We start from the raw sequence: 21,044 nt of genomic DNA, 5'->3' as shown, positions 1-21,044 counted from the left end.
GGCGTTAATTAAATGAAGAATACAATGTATCTTTCCACTGTCCCTTATTCACGTACAACTAGTTGTACCTGATGATGACGCTTGAGCGTTGAAACTATTTGTACGTGAATAAAGGACAGTGGAAAGATACATTGTATTCTTCATTTAATTAACATGAATTTCCACAAAGTTGAGCCGGGAACAATTGAATATTTAAATTGTGGCGTGTTTCTCCTCATTTTCTCCTCCTCTGGTCCACAATTCGTGCGCGTGCAAACAATTTTACATTGAGACTCTCAGCCAATTCAATCATTAGAAAACTTACACGTCACAAGTGAAGTGTTAATAAACTATTTTTTCTTATTCCAAAATGTGAAGTTGCCACGCGCCTGATTTACAAGGAAACAGAATTGAAAATGAGCATGGGCACGGTATGTAGGTAATATAATTGGTTAATGCATCTATGGCACTGATTTGTTTACGTTCTCTTAATTGATGGATTACACTTGAATCCATTCTAGTGTATGTCATTACATTTCACGACAAAGAATTTTTCTTGAGTGCTTCTTGCATGATGTTTCTTCCCCGCGGTAAGATTCATTGTGTCGCGCACACTATCGTATAAGTCGCAATGATTTTTATCGGTTTGGGCAAGCAGTGTAAGAAATTCGTTTCACAGAGGAGTTAAATTCTCTTCAGCACCAAATATACGATTCGTGTACATGTATAGCAAGTTCAAGCAATTGCTGAAAAAGTCACTCTTCACATGTACCTTTATATCTACCGCCAGCTGCGTAGGCTACGTGAATATCTTTATCAATATATGCCTACAAAATAGAATTAATCATCTGATTTTATAATTACAATAAGTGGGCCAAACCAATTAGAACATTTTGAACATAAACTCGACAGATTACCGAAGAAACTGTTTGGAATCGGTGGAACTCTCTGTGCAAACATCTGATGCTGGATTTTTCGTTTTTTTGTTTCACGCAAGTATTCTGCGTTTGCGCATAGGTTCGTGTGTGGACATCGGGGTGGGGCAAATAATGTAGGTCACATGACGAGAAAAGTAATTTGAAAACGGGTTCTGGTGGTTGAAGAGGCGAGCACCCTGCTAATAACGGCTCTTCGGTGAGACGGGAGATGTGACAACGAATATTTCCAAGGGAACCTTAAAATCAGACATTTTGATGATTTATGCTGTCAACGCAGCTCTTTAAACCTACCAATAAACGTTCTCTAAAACTAACATGCCTGATGGAAGACTAGGAGAAGAAATGGGAAGGCAGTGATTAATTAAAAAGCTTGATTGGGCTCTCGCCTACCGCTCCCTAAATTCAAAACTACCGGTTTAAACTGTTTTAAACTCCCGAAATAAATTCTATTGTTTCAGGCTTCACTTCGTGGAAGTAATTGATATCCATTATTGAAATAGAAAGAAAGACTCGTACTTTTCCACAGATTTTATTATACGGCACGACGCGTTTCACCGACTTGCGGCATCATCCGCCCCCACTCTGTCCTGAGGGTATACTATGCTTGCTCTGTCTGTTTTGCAAATTTGTACCTGATGATGCCGCAAGTCGGTGAAACGCGTCGTGCCGTATAATAAAATCTGTGGAAAAGTACGAGTCTTTCTTTCTATTTCAATAATGGATCCCAAAATAAAAGTCAAGAATAATTGTAAACATAAGGAAATATAAATTTTTTCCTTATCTTTGCAGTGTGTCCTCAAATTCACGTCGTCGAGTTTCTCCGTCCCATTCCTCGCTAAATTGTAATGCTTACTCTTCAACCCGTGGCCCTTTCGATGAAGCTTCAGTTAAATTAAGCATGAGATTAGGCCATGACAGTGACTCCTCTAGATAGGCTATGATGGCTGACTCCATTTTACTAATTTCTTCAACACTGCCCTATCCTTGCATCTTTTTTTCATGTCGATGAAAACGTTTCAGGTGCTTCGGGCGTACATCCTCTTGGATGTTTGCATGTTGTTTTGAGCTGATACTGAAGACAAGGACCCTATTTTAATGCTCTTTTTTTATAATCGGATTCACCTACCCTGGAATTATAGCAACCCCATGCATGTATGTGTGCATACCCTTGCAATAAAATCACAATTTAAGCCTTTACTGGGAAACTTACTCCCTTTCACTGATATCTTCCATATTACCCTGCCCTTCCATTTTCATTTCACCTCATTCACATACATAGGCTGTCAAACTTGGTCTTCTATTCCTTAAGATTCTAAATTGCCTCACCTATGGAGTCTCTTCGACCTCATCCACCTGTCACACCAATATTCAATTTTAAAATAATTAAAGCAGCTGCTATTTTCCCTCGGATCAATTGGGAAGATTCATAATTGCCTAAGAAAGTTACTTAAAGTCAACTTGGTTGAGAAAAACTGTATTAAGAAGAAACTGCTCTGTCAGTCCATTGCTACACAGCCTGGGCTAGGTCAACCAAATTGGTGCCTGCAAAACTTATGAGGATCATAGCATGTTCTAAAGACAGATTTTGAATTTTTCCAATTTTCAGAGGGGTGAAATGTGTAAATTTAACGACTGTATCGCCTGCTTAACGAAACTATTTAAGAAGAATGAGATAGAAAATGTACACATTGCCATTTATAGGTAATAAATTGTGGATTGCAGATAGGTCTGGATGGTTCCCATCCATTTTTATGTACTTTCATGAACTTTCAAGCACTACCTGCCAGCCTAAACTTTTCCCTACATTTTTTTCCTTCTTTATACCTTCATTACTGCCTTTCATGCCTTCCAAAAAGCAAAGTGTTCTTTTCCTTCTTCTATTCTGTTTATTTGACAGTCTCCCTTTCATCATGGGTATTTAGCATCCTACTACCTACCTCACCTCTAAATATCACCTTCATCCACCTTTTCGGCCATTTTTGGATTTCACCAAGCATCTTCCCCATTTGTCTCGCAAATCGAAAGATTTCTTAATTTTTCTCATACAGACATGACAAAAGCTAAAAAAATATAGTTTTTCTTCTACCTTTAAATACCAGGTTTCTGAGATACACCCCATTGAGCTGCACATATAAGGTTTCACTGATCTTTCCTGTTAGTATTTTCTGTATGTCTTTACTTTGTCTGTTGTCAGTACCCTCAACTAAAAAGTAAATGCTTCCTTTGCCATTGCAGTTCTTTTCTTAATGCCCCTTCTCCTACTTTCATTTTCCTCCATGGTACCTGCTGCCCAAATATGTGAACTGTTCCACCTGCCCTAATATGCTATCCTACCTAAATGGTTAACTTATATTGGAGAGAAATGATAATTAATAATCGCGATTTCTACCATACTATTTTTATTCACACGACCCGTGTTTTCAACACTTTGTGCCACCTTCAGGTGAAAATTACATACACGATGGCAAATATATACTCTTGTTGAAGAGGGGAAGGAGGGGGGCTTGAGGGGTAAGGGGTTTTAGTGGGCAGGAAGTGGAGACCTATTGGCTAGTTGAAAGAGCTAAAAAGGTGGTTGATAGGGGCCAAGTGGGGGTGTGTGGGGGAAAGGGAAGCACTGCATATGATGGTTTCAGGTTCTACATTGTTACAATTCATGATCACTGAAACCTTGCACAACCTCACAAAAACGCCACTACACTACCACCGGTCTCAACGCAGAGGTGACGTTGTATAACTGATGATGTCACCAATGCACTGAAACTGTGACAAAAGTTCATACACATCCCACTTATTCAGTGAAAGAGAAACACCGATTCCACTTGTTCTTCCTTCAATCTTTGCTCCCTCAGGGGGTGGCTAATCTTTAATCCTTGTGATTCCAAGGGCTGGGGTGCGAGGTGAGTATGGTAAAAAGGGGGGGGGGACTTTTTCATGCCATTTATCTTTTGACCATGCAAGGAAATGAGAAATTTCATGGAGTCCTACAATCCTGATTCCCCTTCATCATGCATGAAATGCTTTTATAAAGTTTTTTGGTAAGAAACCTTTTTCAATAATCTTTAGAAAAATCCTGGACATGTGAAATTCATGTCTCTGAAGAAGATGTCTGGAAGCAATGAGTGCATGTACTTGGGGATTGGTTTGTGATTTGTATCATAAGTATGCATCACATATCAGCCATCAGACTTGAAAAGTTTATGATTATATGTCTAATGAAGTGATGTGCAATCAAAGAATATGAATACCTTAAATGGGACTTGCTAATATGAATTTAACATAAAATACAACAAAACAGCCAAAACTTGGGCGTGCAATATCTTTTTATTTCTCATCTTCATGCACATCACCAAGGCAATGTTAATCTTAGTGATTATGTACTTCACCTATGCATGCACTAACACATGCTATACATTAAGCTCACCATTTAATACGTAACCTTGTCTAGATATCCTCATCGATCACTCCATCAATCAATTTCATTATTCATATCCATTTCAGTGAATGGCTCCAGGAGTTCTTGGAACGAGGGGGTCTGGAGGCATTACTGGAGTCTCTGGAGGAGCTCTCTTCCAGGAAGAAGCTCTCAAAAGAGTTGCCGGGAAAGGTAGAGGTGGATACGGCAAATGGGAGAGGTGGTCGCAGGAGAGGGAGGAGGAGGGGCAGGAAGAGAGTTGAGGTAGTGGAGGACAGTCAAGGAGACAGCCAGGGCAATGCCAAAGGATATGGGATGGCTGAGGCACTCTCACAGGTCAAGTGCGTGGCCTGCCTCCGACACATCATCAATTCTCGGGCAGGCCTGAGGACCATTATTGACCATCCAGAGCATGTGCAGCAATTGGCAATAGGTAAAACAAGAAGCTGCAGTTTCATTGTATGCAAAAAAATTTCAACCAAATTCAAAAAATGAATCTTCTGATGAGTAATAGGGGTACTGTATTCAAATGAGTATTGGGGACAAAAAAGTATATTTAAGGGTCTTGGTGCCTGTGAAGTTACCGAAGGAGTGTGAGTCATATTGGGAAAATATATGTGCTTTATTTTTCAAATGGGAATGTTCACTTTGAATATCTATCACTGTTTTATCAGTGTATATAATTACTAGCACTGAGAAAGTATTATTAAGGCAAATATTTACCCAAAAGTTGGAGTAAAATTAAAACACATACCAAGTAAATATCAACTTAAGATTACTATAAATGATTAATAAAGCCTTAAATACTCACAATATTTACTTGGTTTTATAAGATGGTGTATGATAATAGTTGAAAGAAAAAAAATCTGGCAAATGCCCTTCTAGAGATAAGATAAACTTCTGTAAGAGAGCACTTAACAAGGCCCAAAATCAAAGGAGTCAATCCCCATACTTTTAGATCATTAACACTTCTACAATATGCACCACAGATAAATGGGAAAAATTTGATTACATGTAGGGCATTAGTCAGAATTGCTTGTGGTTCAGTGGTTGAGGTATAATTTAATTGAGCGATTTGAGATGGAAATGAGACGTTTTGGGATCCAAGTTTTTAAAACTAATTAAGTCATTTGTATCTTTCTGCCAAGGTCTGACATCAAACAACACCACCGTTAAAATGAATGTTTTGGAGCTGCTCTGTGCTGTATGCATGTATTCATCCAAAGGACTTTCCATTGTTCTTGATGCACTGAGTCATTTAAGGGTTGGTATGCCATGTTGTAGGCATTTGTGTGTTAAACTTTGAATTTGAACTCTAATAAGAGTATTGGTTTGAAGATGATGTCTGTAGAAAACTGACAATTGTCTGGAAATCAGTAAATTGAATAACATATTCCTTCCAAGATATGATACAGATATTCCTCATTATTGAAATATTGTCTATGTACACGTAAACTCAGATACACATTTGTTAATTATGAAGATCAACTTTGCATATCCTTGTTTTGAGTTTCAAGAGATGAATTATTTATTTTGATATCAAATTACTTTCAACAGTGTTTTTTACTCTATCAAATAGGCCTCATCAGAAAGCAGAAATCGGTTTGGAGTAATAGTTGAAGCATGTAATAGCAGTGAAACCATGGCATGTACCGTTCTTGCCTTCATAAACTGCTTACTAGCAGTTACGGAACCACTTCACAGAAGAGTCGCTTTGAGAAATGAAATTCTTTGTAAGCTTATAGTATGATGCACTAAATGAATTTTTCTCCCTCCAATACATAAAAAGTATATCATCAACATTTGATCTATTTTCACCTGGAATCAATATACCAAACTACAGTAAATAATCACGTGTTTGAATTTTATGAATTTTTGCCTAATTTTACTTTCATTTATGATCCAACATGCAGCCGTGGGACTTCCAGATGCGCTTTCAAAAATGCGTGAAAGCTCCTCATCTGACATTATGGTGCAACTGGAGGCATTTGACAATGGCTGGCACTTAGATGCCGAGTCTCTTCCCACTGCTGCTGCATTTCGAGATGTGGTCGGCAATGAAAGCAAACTACGTCCACCACATGAACTCTTCCAGTTGATATTTGAAAAGGTAATTATTCCTTCATTACTCTCCTCTATGTTATGGGCAAACATTTTTTAAAGCATGTAAAAATGTATCAATATTTATATATAATTTTTTTGATGCATGATTAATCATTTGGAAGGAGATGGAAAAATAAATATATTTATAAATGAGAAATATATTGAGAATGATTTTTTTGAATTTGATGGCTCCCTACAGAGTTAAGTTGGATGATAATAATTGGCAGTTAATTGCATTTGCATTATGACAATTAACGTCATATCTTTCTAACCAATTGGCATATTATTTTACTTAATTTTTACATTATAGATGAATATATTGTAAAAAATTTTATTCACCCATCTTTTCTTTGTTTTTTAGGTTAAAGACTCCCATCAATGGTTTCTCTTTCACATGTCCTTGGAAAACCTCTGCAAAGTGGACTTCTCCACTGAAATAGGGGATCGAATGTGGGAGGTAGTCGAGGAGGTGACTGCCCAGGCTGTTGAGGGAAAATTCTCTCCCCTGGTAGCCCGAATCATGGGAAATAATGTATCAGCATTGAGTGGTAAGTTATGGAAATACTATTTTAAAATGACTATGCATGCAGAGAAACCCAATAAGGTATTCATTTAAAATGCTATGCACAGATCAAGACTCATTTTAATAAACAATAGTCATCATTTTTAGATCAATGAATTTATGTGAAAATTATTGCTTTAAATTATAATTATTTCAAAATAAACCTCAAAAACATTATCTTCTCTGTCTTACTTTGAAATAGTATCATGTCTCATTTGTTCCTTGGCAGAAATTAATTCTGGCTAAAATAAATTACTCAAGAATTTTGTGCAACTTTGCTCAGATCTCTAAAAAAATGGATAAGAAACTTAAATATTTCAAATACAAATAGCCATATTGTTCATTAAAATTATATCTTTCAATGGACAGTTGTGGGAAACCTTACTTAAAATTACTTACAAATCAAGGCAAGGACGCATGGGGCTTCCATTCTCATGGGCCGCAGACAATGTTATATGGTTTCTGTGGAAAAAATCAAGAAATTTCATTAGCTAATTGTGTGAAAATTTGGCAGAGATAATAAAAAAATACACTTTTTCAGTTGTACTCTTTGATTCTCTGATTTGATTTGAAATGGAATATATGTACATTAACGTACAACCATTGGAGGAATTATTTTAAAATGTAGAGTTCATTTATTTTATTACAAAGCACTTTCATTTTCTGAAGAAGATAAAAGTGCTTATTTATTTAATTTTCTTTTAATTCGTGAAGACTTCAGGATCCCATAATAAAATCAGTTTATTATCTGTTGTTGTTGACTGAATGTGAATTTTCTCCTTGAGCAGTGATTAAAATGAATGCCATATGTTCTCCTGCAGTGTCTGGTGTCGCCCAGAGTTCAAAAGAAACTCAGACGGTGGTGAAGAACCAACAAGTTGATCCTCCTACGTCATCAACTTCGACACAAACAGATGAGGGTGAGATCTTATCTTCGTCGGTCTCAACTGGGGTCCAATTGGTGCACCCAGGTGTATTGCAGTCATCACCCCTCTTGCCACCCCCTCCACCACCACCACCTCCTCCTCCTTTGCCCCCATTTGGAATGGGGGAAGCTACACAGACTCCTCCTCCTCCACCTCCTCCTCCTCCCCCTCCCCCATTAATTGGGGCAGGTTTCCCACCACCTCCTCCACCGCCTCCACCTATCAGTGGTGGTGGACCTCCTCCTCCTCCACCACCACCACCACCACCAGGAGTTGGTGGTCCCCCTCCACCACCACCACCACCAGGAGTTGGTGGTCCCCCTCCTCCACCCCCACCCGGGATGGAGTTTCCAATAACCCCGACCCGAGCAGCATTGTCCTTTGCAGAAGGTCCCTCGGTCCACGAAGCCTCTCATTCTTTATTTGGAGGCAACAGGAGCAATACATTCCCAAGGCCAACCAGGAAAATGAAGACACTAAATTGGTCCAAGATCCCCGCACAAACTATTGGTATGTTACTTTGAGGGGGAAATTCAAATGAAACTACTTATTAGATAGATTTGCAATGATGTGATAACTTTGTTAACTTTAAACTGAAATAATGCTTTAGAAACGCCAAAAGAGGAACAGGTTGGGTAAAAATGAGGCGAATGACAGAGTTGATACAAGGTTTATTTTACATACCTATATTCGATCAATGACTAGTTTGATTAGTTCAATCTGAGATCAACAATGTAACAAGGGAGACGAAGGATCCTATCCATGCATCTCAGACAGTTTTCTGTAATCCATAATGGTGCCCAGGCCCAACTACCACTGCTGAAGAACTAACTTTTCTCCTCAATTGCATTCACTCTTGAAACCATATTAATGGTTTGCCATGATGATAGAAACACACTTGTAATTTTCCACTATCTACTTACTGAAATACTATACTGGTCATGGGCATTAAATATTTCTTTTTCTGCAGTGGGTTAAACTCTCTATAAGTTTAAGAGTATGTTATTGAATACATTTATCTGAATGGAATGCCAAGTGAACAGTAGCCCATGTAGCCATCTTTAATCTTGAAATTAAGTTGGAACTGTGGCAATTTTTAAATATATAAATATTGAGATATATGGAATACTGCTAATCTTTATGTAACTTTATGGACATTTTCATACTGCATTAACCTCACCAAGCACATTTATGTAATTTTTCCCTGGGTCGGTACATAATATGCCACACTTTTCAAAAATCCTGTTTGTTTTTGATCCCGAGGAAGCCAGATTTGTGAGATTCTACCTTATATTGAACTACTAATGTGGATAAGTTATGAAAACTGAAAATTGGCCTCCCTCTCAAAAGAACTGGAATAAGTGCGACTGTATCATATTTTTTACCAGTTTTAGTGTTAAATTACCACTCTATGTTCCTGCTTCATTAATAACTGTTCACTTTTGACACCATTTATTTAATATATCATCACAGGATGGATTCCAACAAGATCCTGTTGAGAAATCCCCATGAGATAATTCCCCTGAATCCATATTAATTTTATTTAAATCCGACCTTGTTTCACCAGGATGAGCATTTTTTGGATGGACTAAGTTGTCCCATTGATTGTCCCCCTCTTCCATGTATATCTCACAAGCATTTGCACATGGGCACATTTTGAATTGGTGCCTCTTTCAACATCAACTAAAACATTCTATTGAATCCTATTGGTGATATCTTCTACACTGTTGGCAGAAACCACCTCCCCTCTGGAAAGCATTGCTTGGCCAGCTGTTCCATTGACATGTCCCAGTTGAGCTGGAATGATCTCACTTCGAAGGGAAATAAACTTGTCTGGTTGATCTCTCCGTTGATGTTCTGGTATCTTTGGGTCAGAGCCCTCTGTATAGCATCCACTTCAAGATATGTACCAAATCGTGGTTTCGCAGAGTCAAATGGCAAATATCTCTCTGCTATCCTCAAATTGGTAGAATGGTGCATTCCTACTCAAATGTGAGCTTACCCTGAGAAAATATTCTCTGCTTTATAATGGTAGGAAAACAAGCCTATCTTTGAGGGCATCATTCAGAAAATCCAAAAATTTCAGAATCCTGCCATTTTCCTTGAGACAAATAAAACATCTTTTACATTTTATCTCATCCAATGAGATCTGGAGTAAAATTATATCATGATATCATCAACCTTTGTGGTGCATAATAAGCCCTAATGTCTGATGTTTATTGTTCAAATGAAATTTCTTGTTATTTTTTTGGAAATTATATGCTTCTCAATAAAGAATAACTTGATACAGTGCACCATTTGATGAAAATCAGAACTTTCACTTTATTCTTCAATACAGGTATACCTATCAACAAGAAAAACTGATCAAAATGTTTTGAATTTGGGACAAAATTATCAACGGGCCATGCCCCCAATAAAGGTTTTTCACTAATGGTGTTGCCATCACAGTTGATTGGATATCTTACCTGAATAAATACACATGTGAAAGAATATTTTAATTATATACATAAAGTTATCATTTGTTGCCAATGATATTTTCTTGGATTACACTTTCATGGGAAAAACACCTACACTCTTTCAGAAGCATTTATTAAAGTTACACGTTTACCACAAAACTTGGCCATATGGCCCAGCTACACATCCTTGTGCATCAAGCACTATTCGGCATGGTGGTGACACTTTTACTGTCTGTACAAGGCTGTTGACAAGAATACACACACAGGTGTCCAGTTGGATGACACCACAGCCTGAATATGAATCCTTGTATATTTTTATGAAATCAAGGTGAATTAGATAAGTATCCATTCCTTCATTATATTTCTCAATATGTTCTCCACATTAAGCTCTCAAAAGTTGCAGTTACATTTGCAACTTTTGAAAACTTAATAAAAGTTTGATTCCCCACAGTTCAGAATTTTTTGGCCGGTGAAATGATGCAGAATTTATCATCTTTCTCCACATTCCAATTTTCTCAGGTGGTACACGGAACTCTGTCTGGAAGGAAATGGGCTCAGTGAGAGTGAAAATTGACTTCTCAAAGCTTGAAGAGTTATTCAGCCGAGCACCTGACCCACAAAGTATAATATCAAAATCTACTCCTGAAGGCAGCCAAGAGAAATCTCCCAAAAGCACAAAATCTGAAATAAACTTGCTGGACTCAAAACGCAGTTTACAGGTCAATATTTTCCTCCGGCAGTTCAAGAAGAAACCAAGTGAGATTGTGGAATTAATCCAATTAGGGAAGGCTGGTGAACTTGGTGGAGCTGATCGACTCAGAAGATTCCAGAGAATTCTTCCAGAACAAAATGAGGTTTGTTTTTATAAGTTTTTTCCAGAATTATAGCGCTGCTAATAGGTCATGAACTTATCTGAATGGTTGTCACCTATACTGGAAATATGCTATATTTGCAGATTGCCCTTGTGAAGACATATGCAGGTGATCCTCAGTTACTGGGAGCCGCTGAGAATTTCTATCTCCAGCTTTCTAGTGTTTCCGAGTGTGGCCTTAGGATTGAAGCTATGGCTCTGGTATGCTTCTTCCTGCCATAATACTCCAATTATTGGATGATATATGGCTAATGAATGCATATTTACAGCCTGTCTTTCACTATCACCTCTCACCTTATGTTGATATTATGTTTTCTTTTACAGAGGGAAGAATTTGAACCAACCATTGCTGAAATCCAACCTCAGTTGAATAAAATTCAATGTACATGTAATGACCTAATGACTAATGAATCCCTAAAAAAGTTTTTGGCATTAATTCTTCAATCGGGAAATTATCTTAATTCTGTAAGTACTCTCTATGCCATAAAAAGACCTTATTATTTTGGAAAAAGGGTATGAAATTTCATGAAAAATGTCTAAATATCTTAAGTAAATAGTTAAACTTCCATCAGTTTAATAATCCAAGGAAATTCAAATAATTCAGGAGAATATAGTAACAGCATTTAAGCTGAACCAAATCTCTATATATTGTTCGAAAAGTTCATATATGACTGCACACTTCTCAAGCATAAAGCAAGAATGGGGTGCACATATAAATTCACTGCTGAGTATTTAACTAGACCATACCAAGATTCTGATAAACAAAAGAGTAGCCATGAATAATGTAGTTAATCATTTTCAATTAAGTAGTAGCTCTGTTAATTTTATCCAAACTAGGCTTACTTTTCGCAATGTAATTTCAAATGGGTCAAAAATCAACTTATAGAATGAAAAGTACATTCATGTGAGCATCTTCCAATGCCAGTTGACTGAATATTGCAATTAATGGGTTTTTGAGTTCTAACATTAACCAACTAGTGTGAACATATCACACTTTGGAATGAACACAGGCAAAAACAAAATTAAATACATTATTAATTAAAAAATTAAACCACTCCTCAAGGGTATTTATAAGAGAAAGCTCTTTCTCTAACTTGTTTTCTTCACTCTTATCCGTACCCACATCTTAAATGTTTCAAATAATTTATCATCCTTTCGCCTTGAAGAACTCTTCGCCTTCTACATGACATACTCATGCTTGTAATTTGATGCCAACATTGAGGACCCCTATCTAAAGGAATATTTAGTTGAATAGAAATATCATTTGCAAGTGATTACCCAAACTATTAGAAATCTCCATTTCCTAAATATTGAAAGTCAATGTAATGGAAAATCTTCCATATAGTTTTGAGCTATGATCTATAGTAAGCTTGACCTCAGAGATGCCATGGGAGGCCATCAGTTTGCCATGAATCAAGAAGCAAAAGAAACAGCACATTTTTGGCTAATTTCTTAATGACACGTATTCACTCTGTGCTTCTACATAACTCCATTAGGGTATTTATAAGCAGTATGGCTACGTTGAAAAATTATCTCTTTAAGTCTCTGCTTCGGTAAAAATAAAATCAAAAGATATTTTGTGGATAGTTCCACTCACCCTAATATTTTATGCATACTACAGTGTATGCTGAAAAAAGAAAAACGGAGTTTCTGTGGGGTTTTTCCAAGTCGTAACAAAAATTTCACAGCAGTGCACTGTTCACTTACATTTGCCATGATATAAAATGAGGAGCAAGCAAAACTGCTTTTACAAAATGAATTGCTGTGACTGAACACAGCCTTCCCATATGGCAACAATGCCTGCGCAGAACTTGGAACAATTTGCTCTACGCTCACTTAGAGGAAGAAATGCATACTACACTAAGCTCCGCGAACCGCAGCACCATTCTGATTATTTTTGGGTGACCCCTCATATTGTTTGAAAGTAATTCATGTGCATAGTGCATAGTTGAAGAGTGATTTAAGTAACAGAGATTTAAAAGGTATTATTTAATATCAGCTTCAGTTTGTTTGTACATGTCTCATACTTCTAAAATTCTGTATGGACCACAAATTAAATCATAAATTCTTGCACTGATTTAGAATGTAACAACCAAAATGCATTGATTCGAGTGTTTTTTTTAAACAGGAATCTAGAAGTGACTGTGCTTTGAGAGTAATATATATGTGTATTTTTGCCTCTTTTCAAAATATTTCAGGGAAGTTATGCTGGCAATGCTGGTGGATTTCGCCTTGCAACCCTTCCTAGTCTCATGCAAACAAGAGCTAATAAGCCTAGGATGACCTTCCTGCATTATTTGGTTGAAATAGCTGATAATATTGACAATGATGGAAATGAAAAAGGAAATAATATGCAAAACGAAGCCAGAACAAAAGGCCCTCCTAATTTTACCAAGGAGATCAAGTATATTCATGAAGTATCAAGGTTAGTAATTTCCTTTAAGAGACATATGAAAATCTGTGAACAAGTAGGCATATTGAAAGCATATCTTTATGATTCCAAGATGGTTATCCTTAAGATACTCCTGGTCAACATGCACGCATAAATTTAAAGGAAGAATTGCTTTCCGTGAGTTTTTAATTGAATCAGGGCATTATTATGCATTCATACACATAGGTGATGGAAATAGATTATATACAGTAATAACTCACAATATTTTCATATTATTGACCATATTGATGCATACAAAGGCTATTCCAACTAACTAACCATGTATATTGCAGCAGATAGTGATAATATATTTTTTTCAGTGTTTTTTGCCTCATAATGGTATAACAGTTATTATTGCTTTTAGTTATTTTTTTTGTTGAATGATGGCATTTCCTAATGGTATGTGCCATGTTTGTCTATTTGATAAAGATTAAGTTCAACTCTTAATTCTAAACCCCCTAAAATAATAAATACAGTGCAATAAAATTATTTATACAGAGGTGCTCCACCCCCAAACTCACCTCTCCACCCTAAAACAAACAAACTCCCCTTATTCAACCACCTAAAATTATTGAATTCACATTCTTAAAACATAATCATTTATTATGTTGTTTCATTTTGAATCATAAATTGGGCAATTCAATGAAATTAAAGTGTATCTAGGAGCATTGCATGAGAAGTATTATCAAATTATAAGCTCTATTAACAAGAGGAATGATTAATTTTTTTTCTGATGTAAAATGAAATTAATTATAAATGTTTTTGTTTAGCCTTATCACTATGATTGAATTTTCCATTGTCTAAGCACTTAAAGGAAAATTCTTTTCTTCAGTCCCCTCCCCTAACAATTTCATTTATGTAGTCATTATTTGAGAAGGCAACTAACAGCTGAGACCATTTTTATTCAAAGATTCAATTTGCATTCCTTCTTTGGCCACAGAGCATGGATTCCTTTCAAACATTCATTTCCCTCCTAAATGCTTTCTCTTTTCTCTCTTTCATCTCCATTTACTCTACCTCATAAATCACTTTCTTTGATGTTATCAATAAAAAATTCCACACCTCTCTCCTCATCAAACCCACTAACAAATGGCAATATCTCCATTACACCAGTTGCCACCCATCGCACCCTGAATTCTCTCTTCCACACTCCCTCCACCCGTGGCCACCTTATATGTAACAATACACACTCCCTGGAAATATTCCTCTGCAATCTACATGATTCTGTCCTCCATTCTGAGTCTCTTCTGGATAAAATAATCCTTTTATCCTTTCACCTGCCCAAACCTACCCAAGACTAACTCGCACACCTTCTTCATTTGCACAACGTACTTGTTCGTACTTCCCAGGAATACAAACCTTCAGACCTATTCTCAAATACCTCTTCCCTATTATTATATAGTATATCATCACCACACATAAGAGTGAAATGACCTAATTGCTTGAAAATATTGCACGATTATATTTTTTGAAGGAGATGAACCACTAATATAAATTCCATATTATGTGTTTGTGTATTACATTTATAATGTATACATTAAATTTTATATAAATATACATAATATTTGGACGGCACAATAGAACACAAATAAAATCGTAACGCTTAAAAGGACACACATTGTAGGTTGTTTAAGCTTTCAACGTTCTCTGAGGCCTTCTTCAAGTGAGACTGAAAATTTTTCATAGAGCGGTTAGGGGTCTGGGTGGGGGGAGGGGAGGTGCAGGGAATGCTGGGAGGGAAATTAAAGATGGCAGTTAAGGGTGGGAATTTTAAAAGATCGGAAAGCTAATATATAGGCGGATTCTTGAGTTCTCACCTCTATATTGGTGGCTGAATCGGGTAGGGATTCTAGGATGGTAAGAGCAAAACACGGGTCGAATGAAAGGTTGTGGGAGTTAGCGTGTGAAGGGATAGGAAGAGAAGAGAGTGAGGCAGAATTGCAGGAGTACCAGTGATTGTTCATTCCAATGGATAAGGGGGTAATGAATTCGCCTATGTACAATGAAATGCATTGTTTGCATGACAAAAGATTCTATATATATATATATATATATATATATATATATATATATATATATATATATATATGTAATTTTTATATTATTTTATGAATAGAATGGTTGGAGGCATCACTTTGTGGAAGCGATTCATATTGGAAAAGAAAATACTTTGTTCTTCCAAGTATATTTTATTATTCACGATCTAGGTTTTGACTTACAAAGCTTACGCCCTCCCACCCTGACACCATACCCAACCGCCCTCCCCCCACCCTTACAACCACACCAGTTTCCCTTCTCTTTCCCTTCCTCCCAAGTTCACCAACACCTCCCCCCTCCTCTTCTCTGTCTACTATATAAAGCTGTGTGTCCTCTGTACCTCACTTGATGATGACTTTGGAAGTTGAAACCTAGGTTGTGAATAATAAAATATACATGGAAGAACAATTTATTTTCTTTTCCGTTATTATTTTATGCTATTAAAGTGTAAAATGTTTGCTTTTTCATTTTCAGAATAATCCTTGACGGTCTTGAAGCTGAAATACTTGCTCTAGAAAAATCAGTGGATTCAATTAAAAAAAGAATTAATGATTCAAAAGTTGAAGATGTTCACTGTCAGTATTCTGGTAAGTTTGATGGTGTGAGCTCTTTGAATTTTATGTAAGCAGAAATGGCGAAAAACATCTAGATTATATATGAAGCAATAATTATATACGAGGGTAGGCTGAAAAGTAATGCGCACATGCTTGTAGAGCGCAAGCAAAAACAAAGAGCAAGATCGGGCAAAAAGTGCATTTAAGTACAAATCTAAAGTTTAAAAATAATATTTTTATTTTTCAACATAGTCACCGTTAAGGCTAACACATTTCTCCCAACGTGTAACAAGTTTTTTCATTCCGTCACCGAAAAACTCTTCCGACTTTTCTCGAATCCAAGACCTGTTAGCTGCCTCCACCTCATCGTCCGAGGTGTAATTATTACCCCTGAGGTGCCTCTTGAGTTGAGGAAAAAAATAAAAATCGCAAGCGCAAGATCGGGGAAATAAGGAGGGTGTGGAATCGGTTCCAATTTCAGGTTTCGCGGAGCCTCTCCAGTTGGTCGCGCCAGGTGTGTGGACGAGCGTTGTCATGTTGCAAGATTATTGGCGCCAGGCTGCCTTTAACACGACAAACTCGACCAATTTGGTTTACGATACGCTTTTGAGTGATTCGACGGTCATTTTGAATCAAATCTTCGAGGAGTTTGCGATGTTTAGTGTCTGTGGCAGTAATCGGACGTCTGCTGCGTATTTCATCAACAATTATGGCTTTTCCAAGCTCGCAACCATGAAACTTTTTTACCCATCAATTTACAGTAGACCTATCAACAGCATCGTCACCATAAACAGCCTTTAAACGAGGATGAAACTCAGTAGGACTCACTTATTTAGCAGGTAAAAAATTCGAAAACAGCACGCTGTTTAACTTGCGTTGACATAGCACTAGAACACGTCTCCATACTCCCGCTGGATGAATGAAACGACCTCAAACCTGCGCATGCGTGTTGAGGGGGAATGTAACTTCCACATGCCACCAGGAGTAATTCTGGAGATAATTTTGTTTGTGGTCTACAAGCATGTGTGCATTAGTTTTCAGCCAAGCCTCGAATATTTAAAAATATTTCTTATTCTATACACATAATTTATAAAATAGATGAGACCATTTAAAATCACTATTATTACATTTTAGCAACTTAAATTTAATTAATATATCTAATAACCAATCTCTTGCAAGTACGTAAAGATGAGAAATTATGTCTCGAAATAAAATACTCATTTGATTATTGCCGCATTTAAATGTTCGCTATTTTGTAGGATGGGTGAAGAAAGCTGTTTCTGATGTTAAACAATTAGTCAAATTACTGGAAAAGGTAAAAAGCGATTGCAGGAAGCTAGCAGAACATTTTTGTGAAGATGTTGCAAAGTTCAAACCAGAAGAATGCTTCAAGATTTTTGCTGATTTTTTGACCTCAGTTGAGAAGTGTTGGAAGGTAACAAAACCAACTTACTTTAAAGTAAAATGCCCTCCACAATATGCTCTTTACTGGTTAAAAAATATTATATGAATTGTTTAAGGTTACTTGAAGGCAATTCATTGTAACTTAAATTATTTCTTTTGGATTTTGGAGGTATTTCTCTATTTCTCATGCACTCCTTGTATTTACCCAACTATGCTGTAGGAAAATGAGCAGAGGAAGATCCAAGAGACTAAACTAGCACTGAGGAAGCAACATGAAGAAAGACGAGAGAAAGAAGGGGGAACTCCATATTCAGTCAATGGTGAAATCATCAGGATCAGAGGGCGAGGCAGAATAGTGGAGCCCGTTGATGATACCTGTATTGTTGACAGATTAATGAAGGAAATCAGGGGTGGAAATTTCAAATTGCGGAGAAGCATAACTGCTGGCGATATTTAAATACCGTGGAATTCTATTTTACCGAATATTTATTTATTTAACTTTAAAAATGCTTAAGACCAGTCATGAGTGATGGAATTATGTAAGAGGTTTTCAATGAGCATAATGATCTTATTTATCAGACTTTGTAAATATGTAAATATTTTTATATTTGCAACTAAGTTTGCATTTTTATCATTCAGAAATATATGGTTATTTTCAATAATTTTCATTGTTATTCAAAACATCCCTACTTCACCAGCTACACTTTATTGAGAGAGTTAATAGAGTAAGAAGATAAAAGTATAGTATTATGCTTTTGAAGGGGTATTTAAAAGTATTATATCCCCCCTTCTCCCCGAGGGGGACGAGGCGCCCCTTCGGACAACCTTCCATACCCTTTCCCTCCCTTGAGGACCCACCAACATCCATGGCAGGTCCCCCTTCCCCTCCTCGTGTCTTCCCTCGCGGACCAGCGACCGCCTCTTTGCCACTCGTCGTCGAGTGGTAAATAGGCAGAGTCGAGTCATGTCACCCCTTGGACGAAAGGATGACGTAATGGATACACTCCCGACGGCGTTTGCCACAAGATCCACTGCACAGACCTAGGAAACGTACGTGAGCCGTTTTGCGCAACTCACTGGGACGGTGGAAACTGTGCTGAGTGTGAACCAAACCTACTCCGTCAGATTTTAATAACTTAAAAATAATCTTTACTAACGTGTGCTCCAATACCACCCATATGCATTTTATGATACCATTTATTTATTAATAAAAAAAAGAAAATACTCTACCTCCCAGTTAAGTTGAGTCCGCCATCAGTTGCCAGACTTGATCGCTACCCTGAAAAACAGCGGGCTTTTCAAACAATAGGCGACGCATTACAATGTGATAAAGCTTAGTAGCCAAGTTCCCTCCTATTCATTGTTGTATAGCAGGACTTATTCTTTCATTTTTAGCCATATTATCTACTTATTGCTTTCCATTATCCAATATTCGCATCTTAACACCACAATAATCCGGCGATCATCCTTCATCTTATACCGCTCGGACACAGTGGTTCTGGGTTCAACTCCAAGGGGCAGCTCTGCATTCTTTCCGATTTATCCAGATAAGATTACTTGGCCAAACTGATTTTTCAGATTTCAGATCAGCCTGGAAAACAGCATAAAAATGAAACTTTACACCGCTACCTTAATTTATGGGTTTCAATTGACGTAGAGCTTAATACTAGATGAGCTATCAATCCAATTTACCGGTTATTCACTGTTTTTGGTCACGACGCCTCACACAATCTCGCAAAATAACGATTTTTAAAGACATATTACATACCCCGAATACTATGGTAGAAACAATCACCTATCGTACGTAAAATCAGAGAGATATACATTTATAATGGAACGGATGGATTTAAAATGTCGTTTTTTCCTCGTAACATTAGAGATCAAAATAGATATGATAGCATTCGCGTAGAACACAATAGGCATTGGCAGTGTATGTATATATTTTGTCGATATCCTGCATGTTATTATTTTATTAAATATACTCATCTTTTTAACAGTCCAACTACATGATCTGAATTTGAATGTATTCACTCTGCCAATCAATATTGTTCCTTGTAAGTAGCTTCTCTCGCCTGATTTACTTTGTTCTAGTGCATGATCAAACGAATATTTATGTGGAGGTGTAATGATTGGGATTGTGAATGTATGGCTGGTAACCTAATACCCCCACAACACACCCTTGCGGCGACTTGAGCGGTATTATGTATGATAGCGTGTCACCTCATATACGAAAACACTCGCGCACATATGTAGACACATTCATGCCTACAAGAATTAAGCAATAACTATGCAAGCCGGTCAGACACACTAACATAACATCGCAAAGTTAATAATACTTTAAATTACGACGTTGACTCCTCCACTGGGGACAAACCGGCAATACATTGTTTTTAAAGACCTATTTCGAAGGGGGGGAGAATTGATGTAAAAATACTTTTTTTCGGTAAGATTCTGTTAGGATGCGTTACACTTCAGCCGTCACTACACCAAATACAACACAATAACTCGTGATTAGAAGATCATGACATTTACACGCAGGATATAAATACCTCCAGCAACATGGTATCATTTCCTCCCTTACAGCACAAAAGATGGCCTAATCAAAATATGCCGATTATTTCCAAGTATTTCACGTTTTAAAAGATTTCCTAAAGTCTGGGCCTGAAGGATGATTGACTTTAAAAAACATAGCTACGGTGAAATTAAATTCATTGATATAGCTAATGCTGGTGGCTTTCGGGGCCTCCTGCCTTCATTCAGGACGTTTTTTTTTGTCTCTCGCCTTCATTAAGAGCAGCACCACAAGGGACACCAACCATGCGAAACGCGTTCGAAGTCATAGTTATAGTAGTCACCCTGTTATTCCGAGTATAATTATAGGGGTAAATTGTACAAAATATATTTTCAGGATCGATAAATATTCCCAACAGACATTATCATTTATGCATCTATTACACCTTAAATGTCCACGCGTACATGTTCAAAACTGGTTGCTGTGGGTACCTTCATGCTCACCAGGAAGCTGATTCTCTTCCATCCTATTCTCTCCCACTTTATGTTCGTCCTTCTACCGTGGCCTTCATCATCCCGCTTCCTCTCAATACCTCCTACCCCCCCTTTCTCTGATTTCCTCCAGTTTCAAGAAAAACTTCCTCTCTCCAGCGGAAATAATGTGTGTCATAATAAACCACCAAAAGCTCGCTGTACTATATTTGTCTGTAGTGTACAAAGTTTAGGTGGTTGGTGAAAAAAAGACGATGGCCCGCCAGCCAACCGGTTTGGGAGGATTGCCGTCAAAATATTTTTCGAGGAATTCACGAGAGGTCAAAAGAAGCTCCAGGGTCATGGGTGTTCGTTTAGTACGCGTT

The 21,044-nt window shown here is 37.2% G+C and overlaps 1 protein-coding gene across 1 annotated transcript in view; it reads left to right on the top strand.

Moving 5' to 3' along the window:
* LOC139692085 (inverted formin-2-like) overlaps positions 1 to 18,249 on the top strand; it is a 60,785-nt gene extending 42,536 nt beyond the window's left edge. The window contains exons 4-16 of the mRNA XM_071590117.1: positions 4,419 to 4,765; positions 5,481 to 5,596; positions 5,912 to 6,065; positions 6,246 to 6,442; positions 6,797 to 6,983; positions 7,819 to 8,433; positions 10,899 to 11,233; positions 11,335 to 11,451; positions 11,575 to 11,715; positions 13,449 to 13,675; positions 16,193 to 16,305; positions 17,532 to 17,707; positions 17,897 to 18,249. Coding sequence (XP_071446218.1) covers positions 4,419 to 4,765; positions 5,481 to 5,596; positions 5,912 to 6,065; positions 6,246 to 6,442; positions 6,797 to 6,983; positions 7,819 to 8,433; positions 10,899 to 11,233; positions 11,335 to 11,451; positions 11,575 to 11,715; positions 13,449 to 13,675; positions 16,193 to 16,305; positions 17,532 to 17,707; positions 17,897 to 18,133 — 2,962 coding nt within the window. The 3' untranslated portion in view covers positions 18,134 to 18,249. The remainder of the gene's footprint in view (positions 1 to 4,418; positions 4,766 to 5,480; positions 5,597 to 5,911; positions 6,066 to 6,245; positions 6,443 to 6,796; positions 6,984 to 7,818; positions 8,434 to 10,898; positions 11,234 to 11,334; positions 11,452 to 11,574; positions 11,716 to 13,448; positions 13,676 to 16,192; positions 16,306 to 17,531; positions 17,708 to 17,896) is intronic.
* Positions 18,250 to 21,044: the final 2,795 nt, after the last annotated feature.

This window comes from Hetaerina americana, unplaced genomic scaffold, assembly GCF_022747635.1.
Source record: "Hetaerina americana unplaced genomic scaffold, ioHetAmer1.1.p SCAF_4, whole genome shotgun sequence".
Lineage (NCBI taxonomy): Eukaryota > Metazoa > Arthropoda > Insecta > Odonata > Calopterygidae > Hetaerina > Hetaerina americana.
This window is presented reverse-complemented; position numbering and strand designations above follow the sequence as displayed.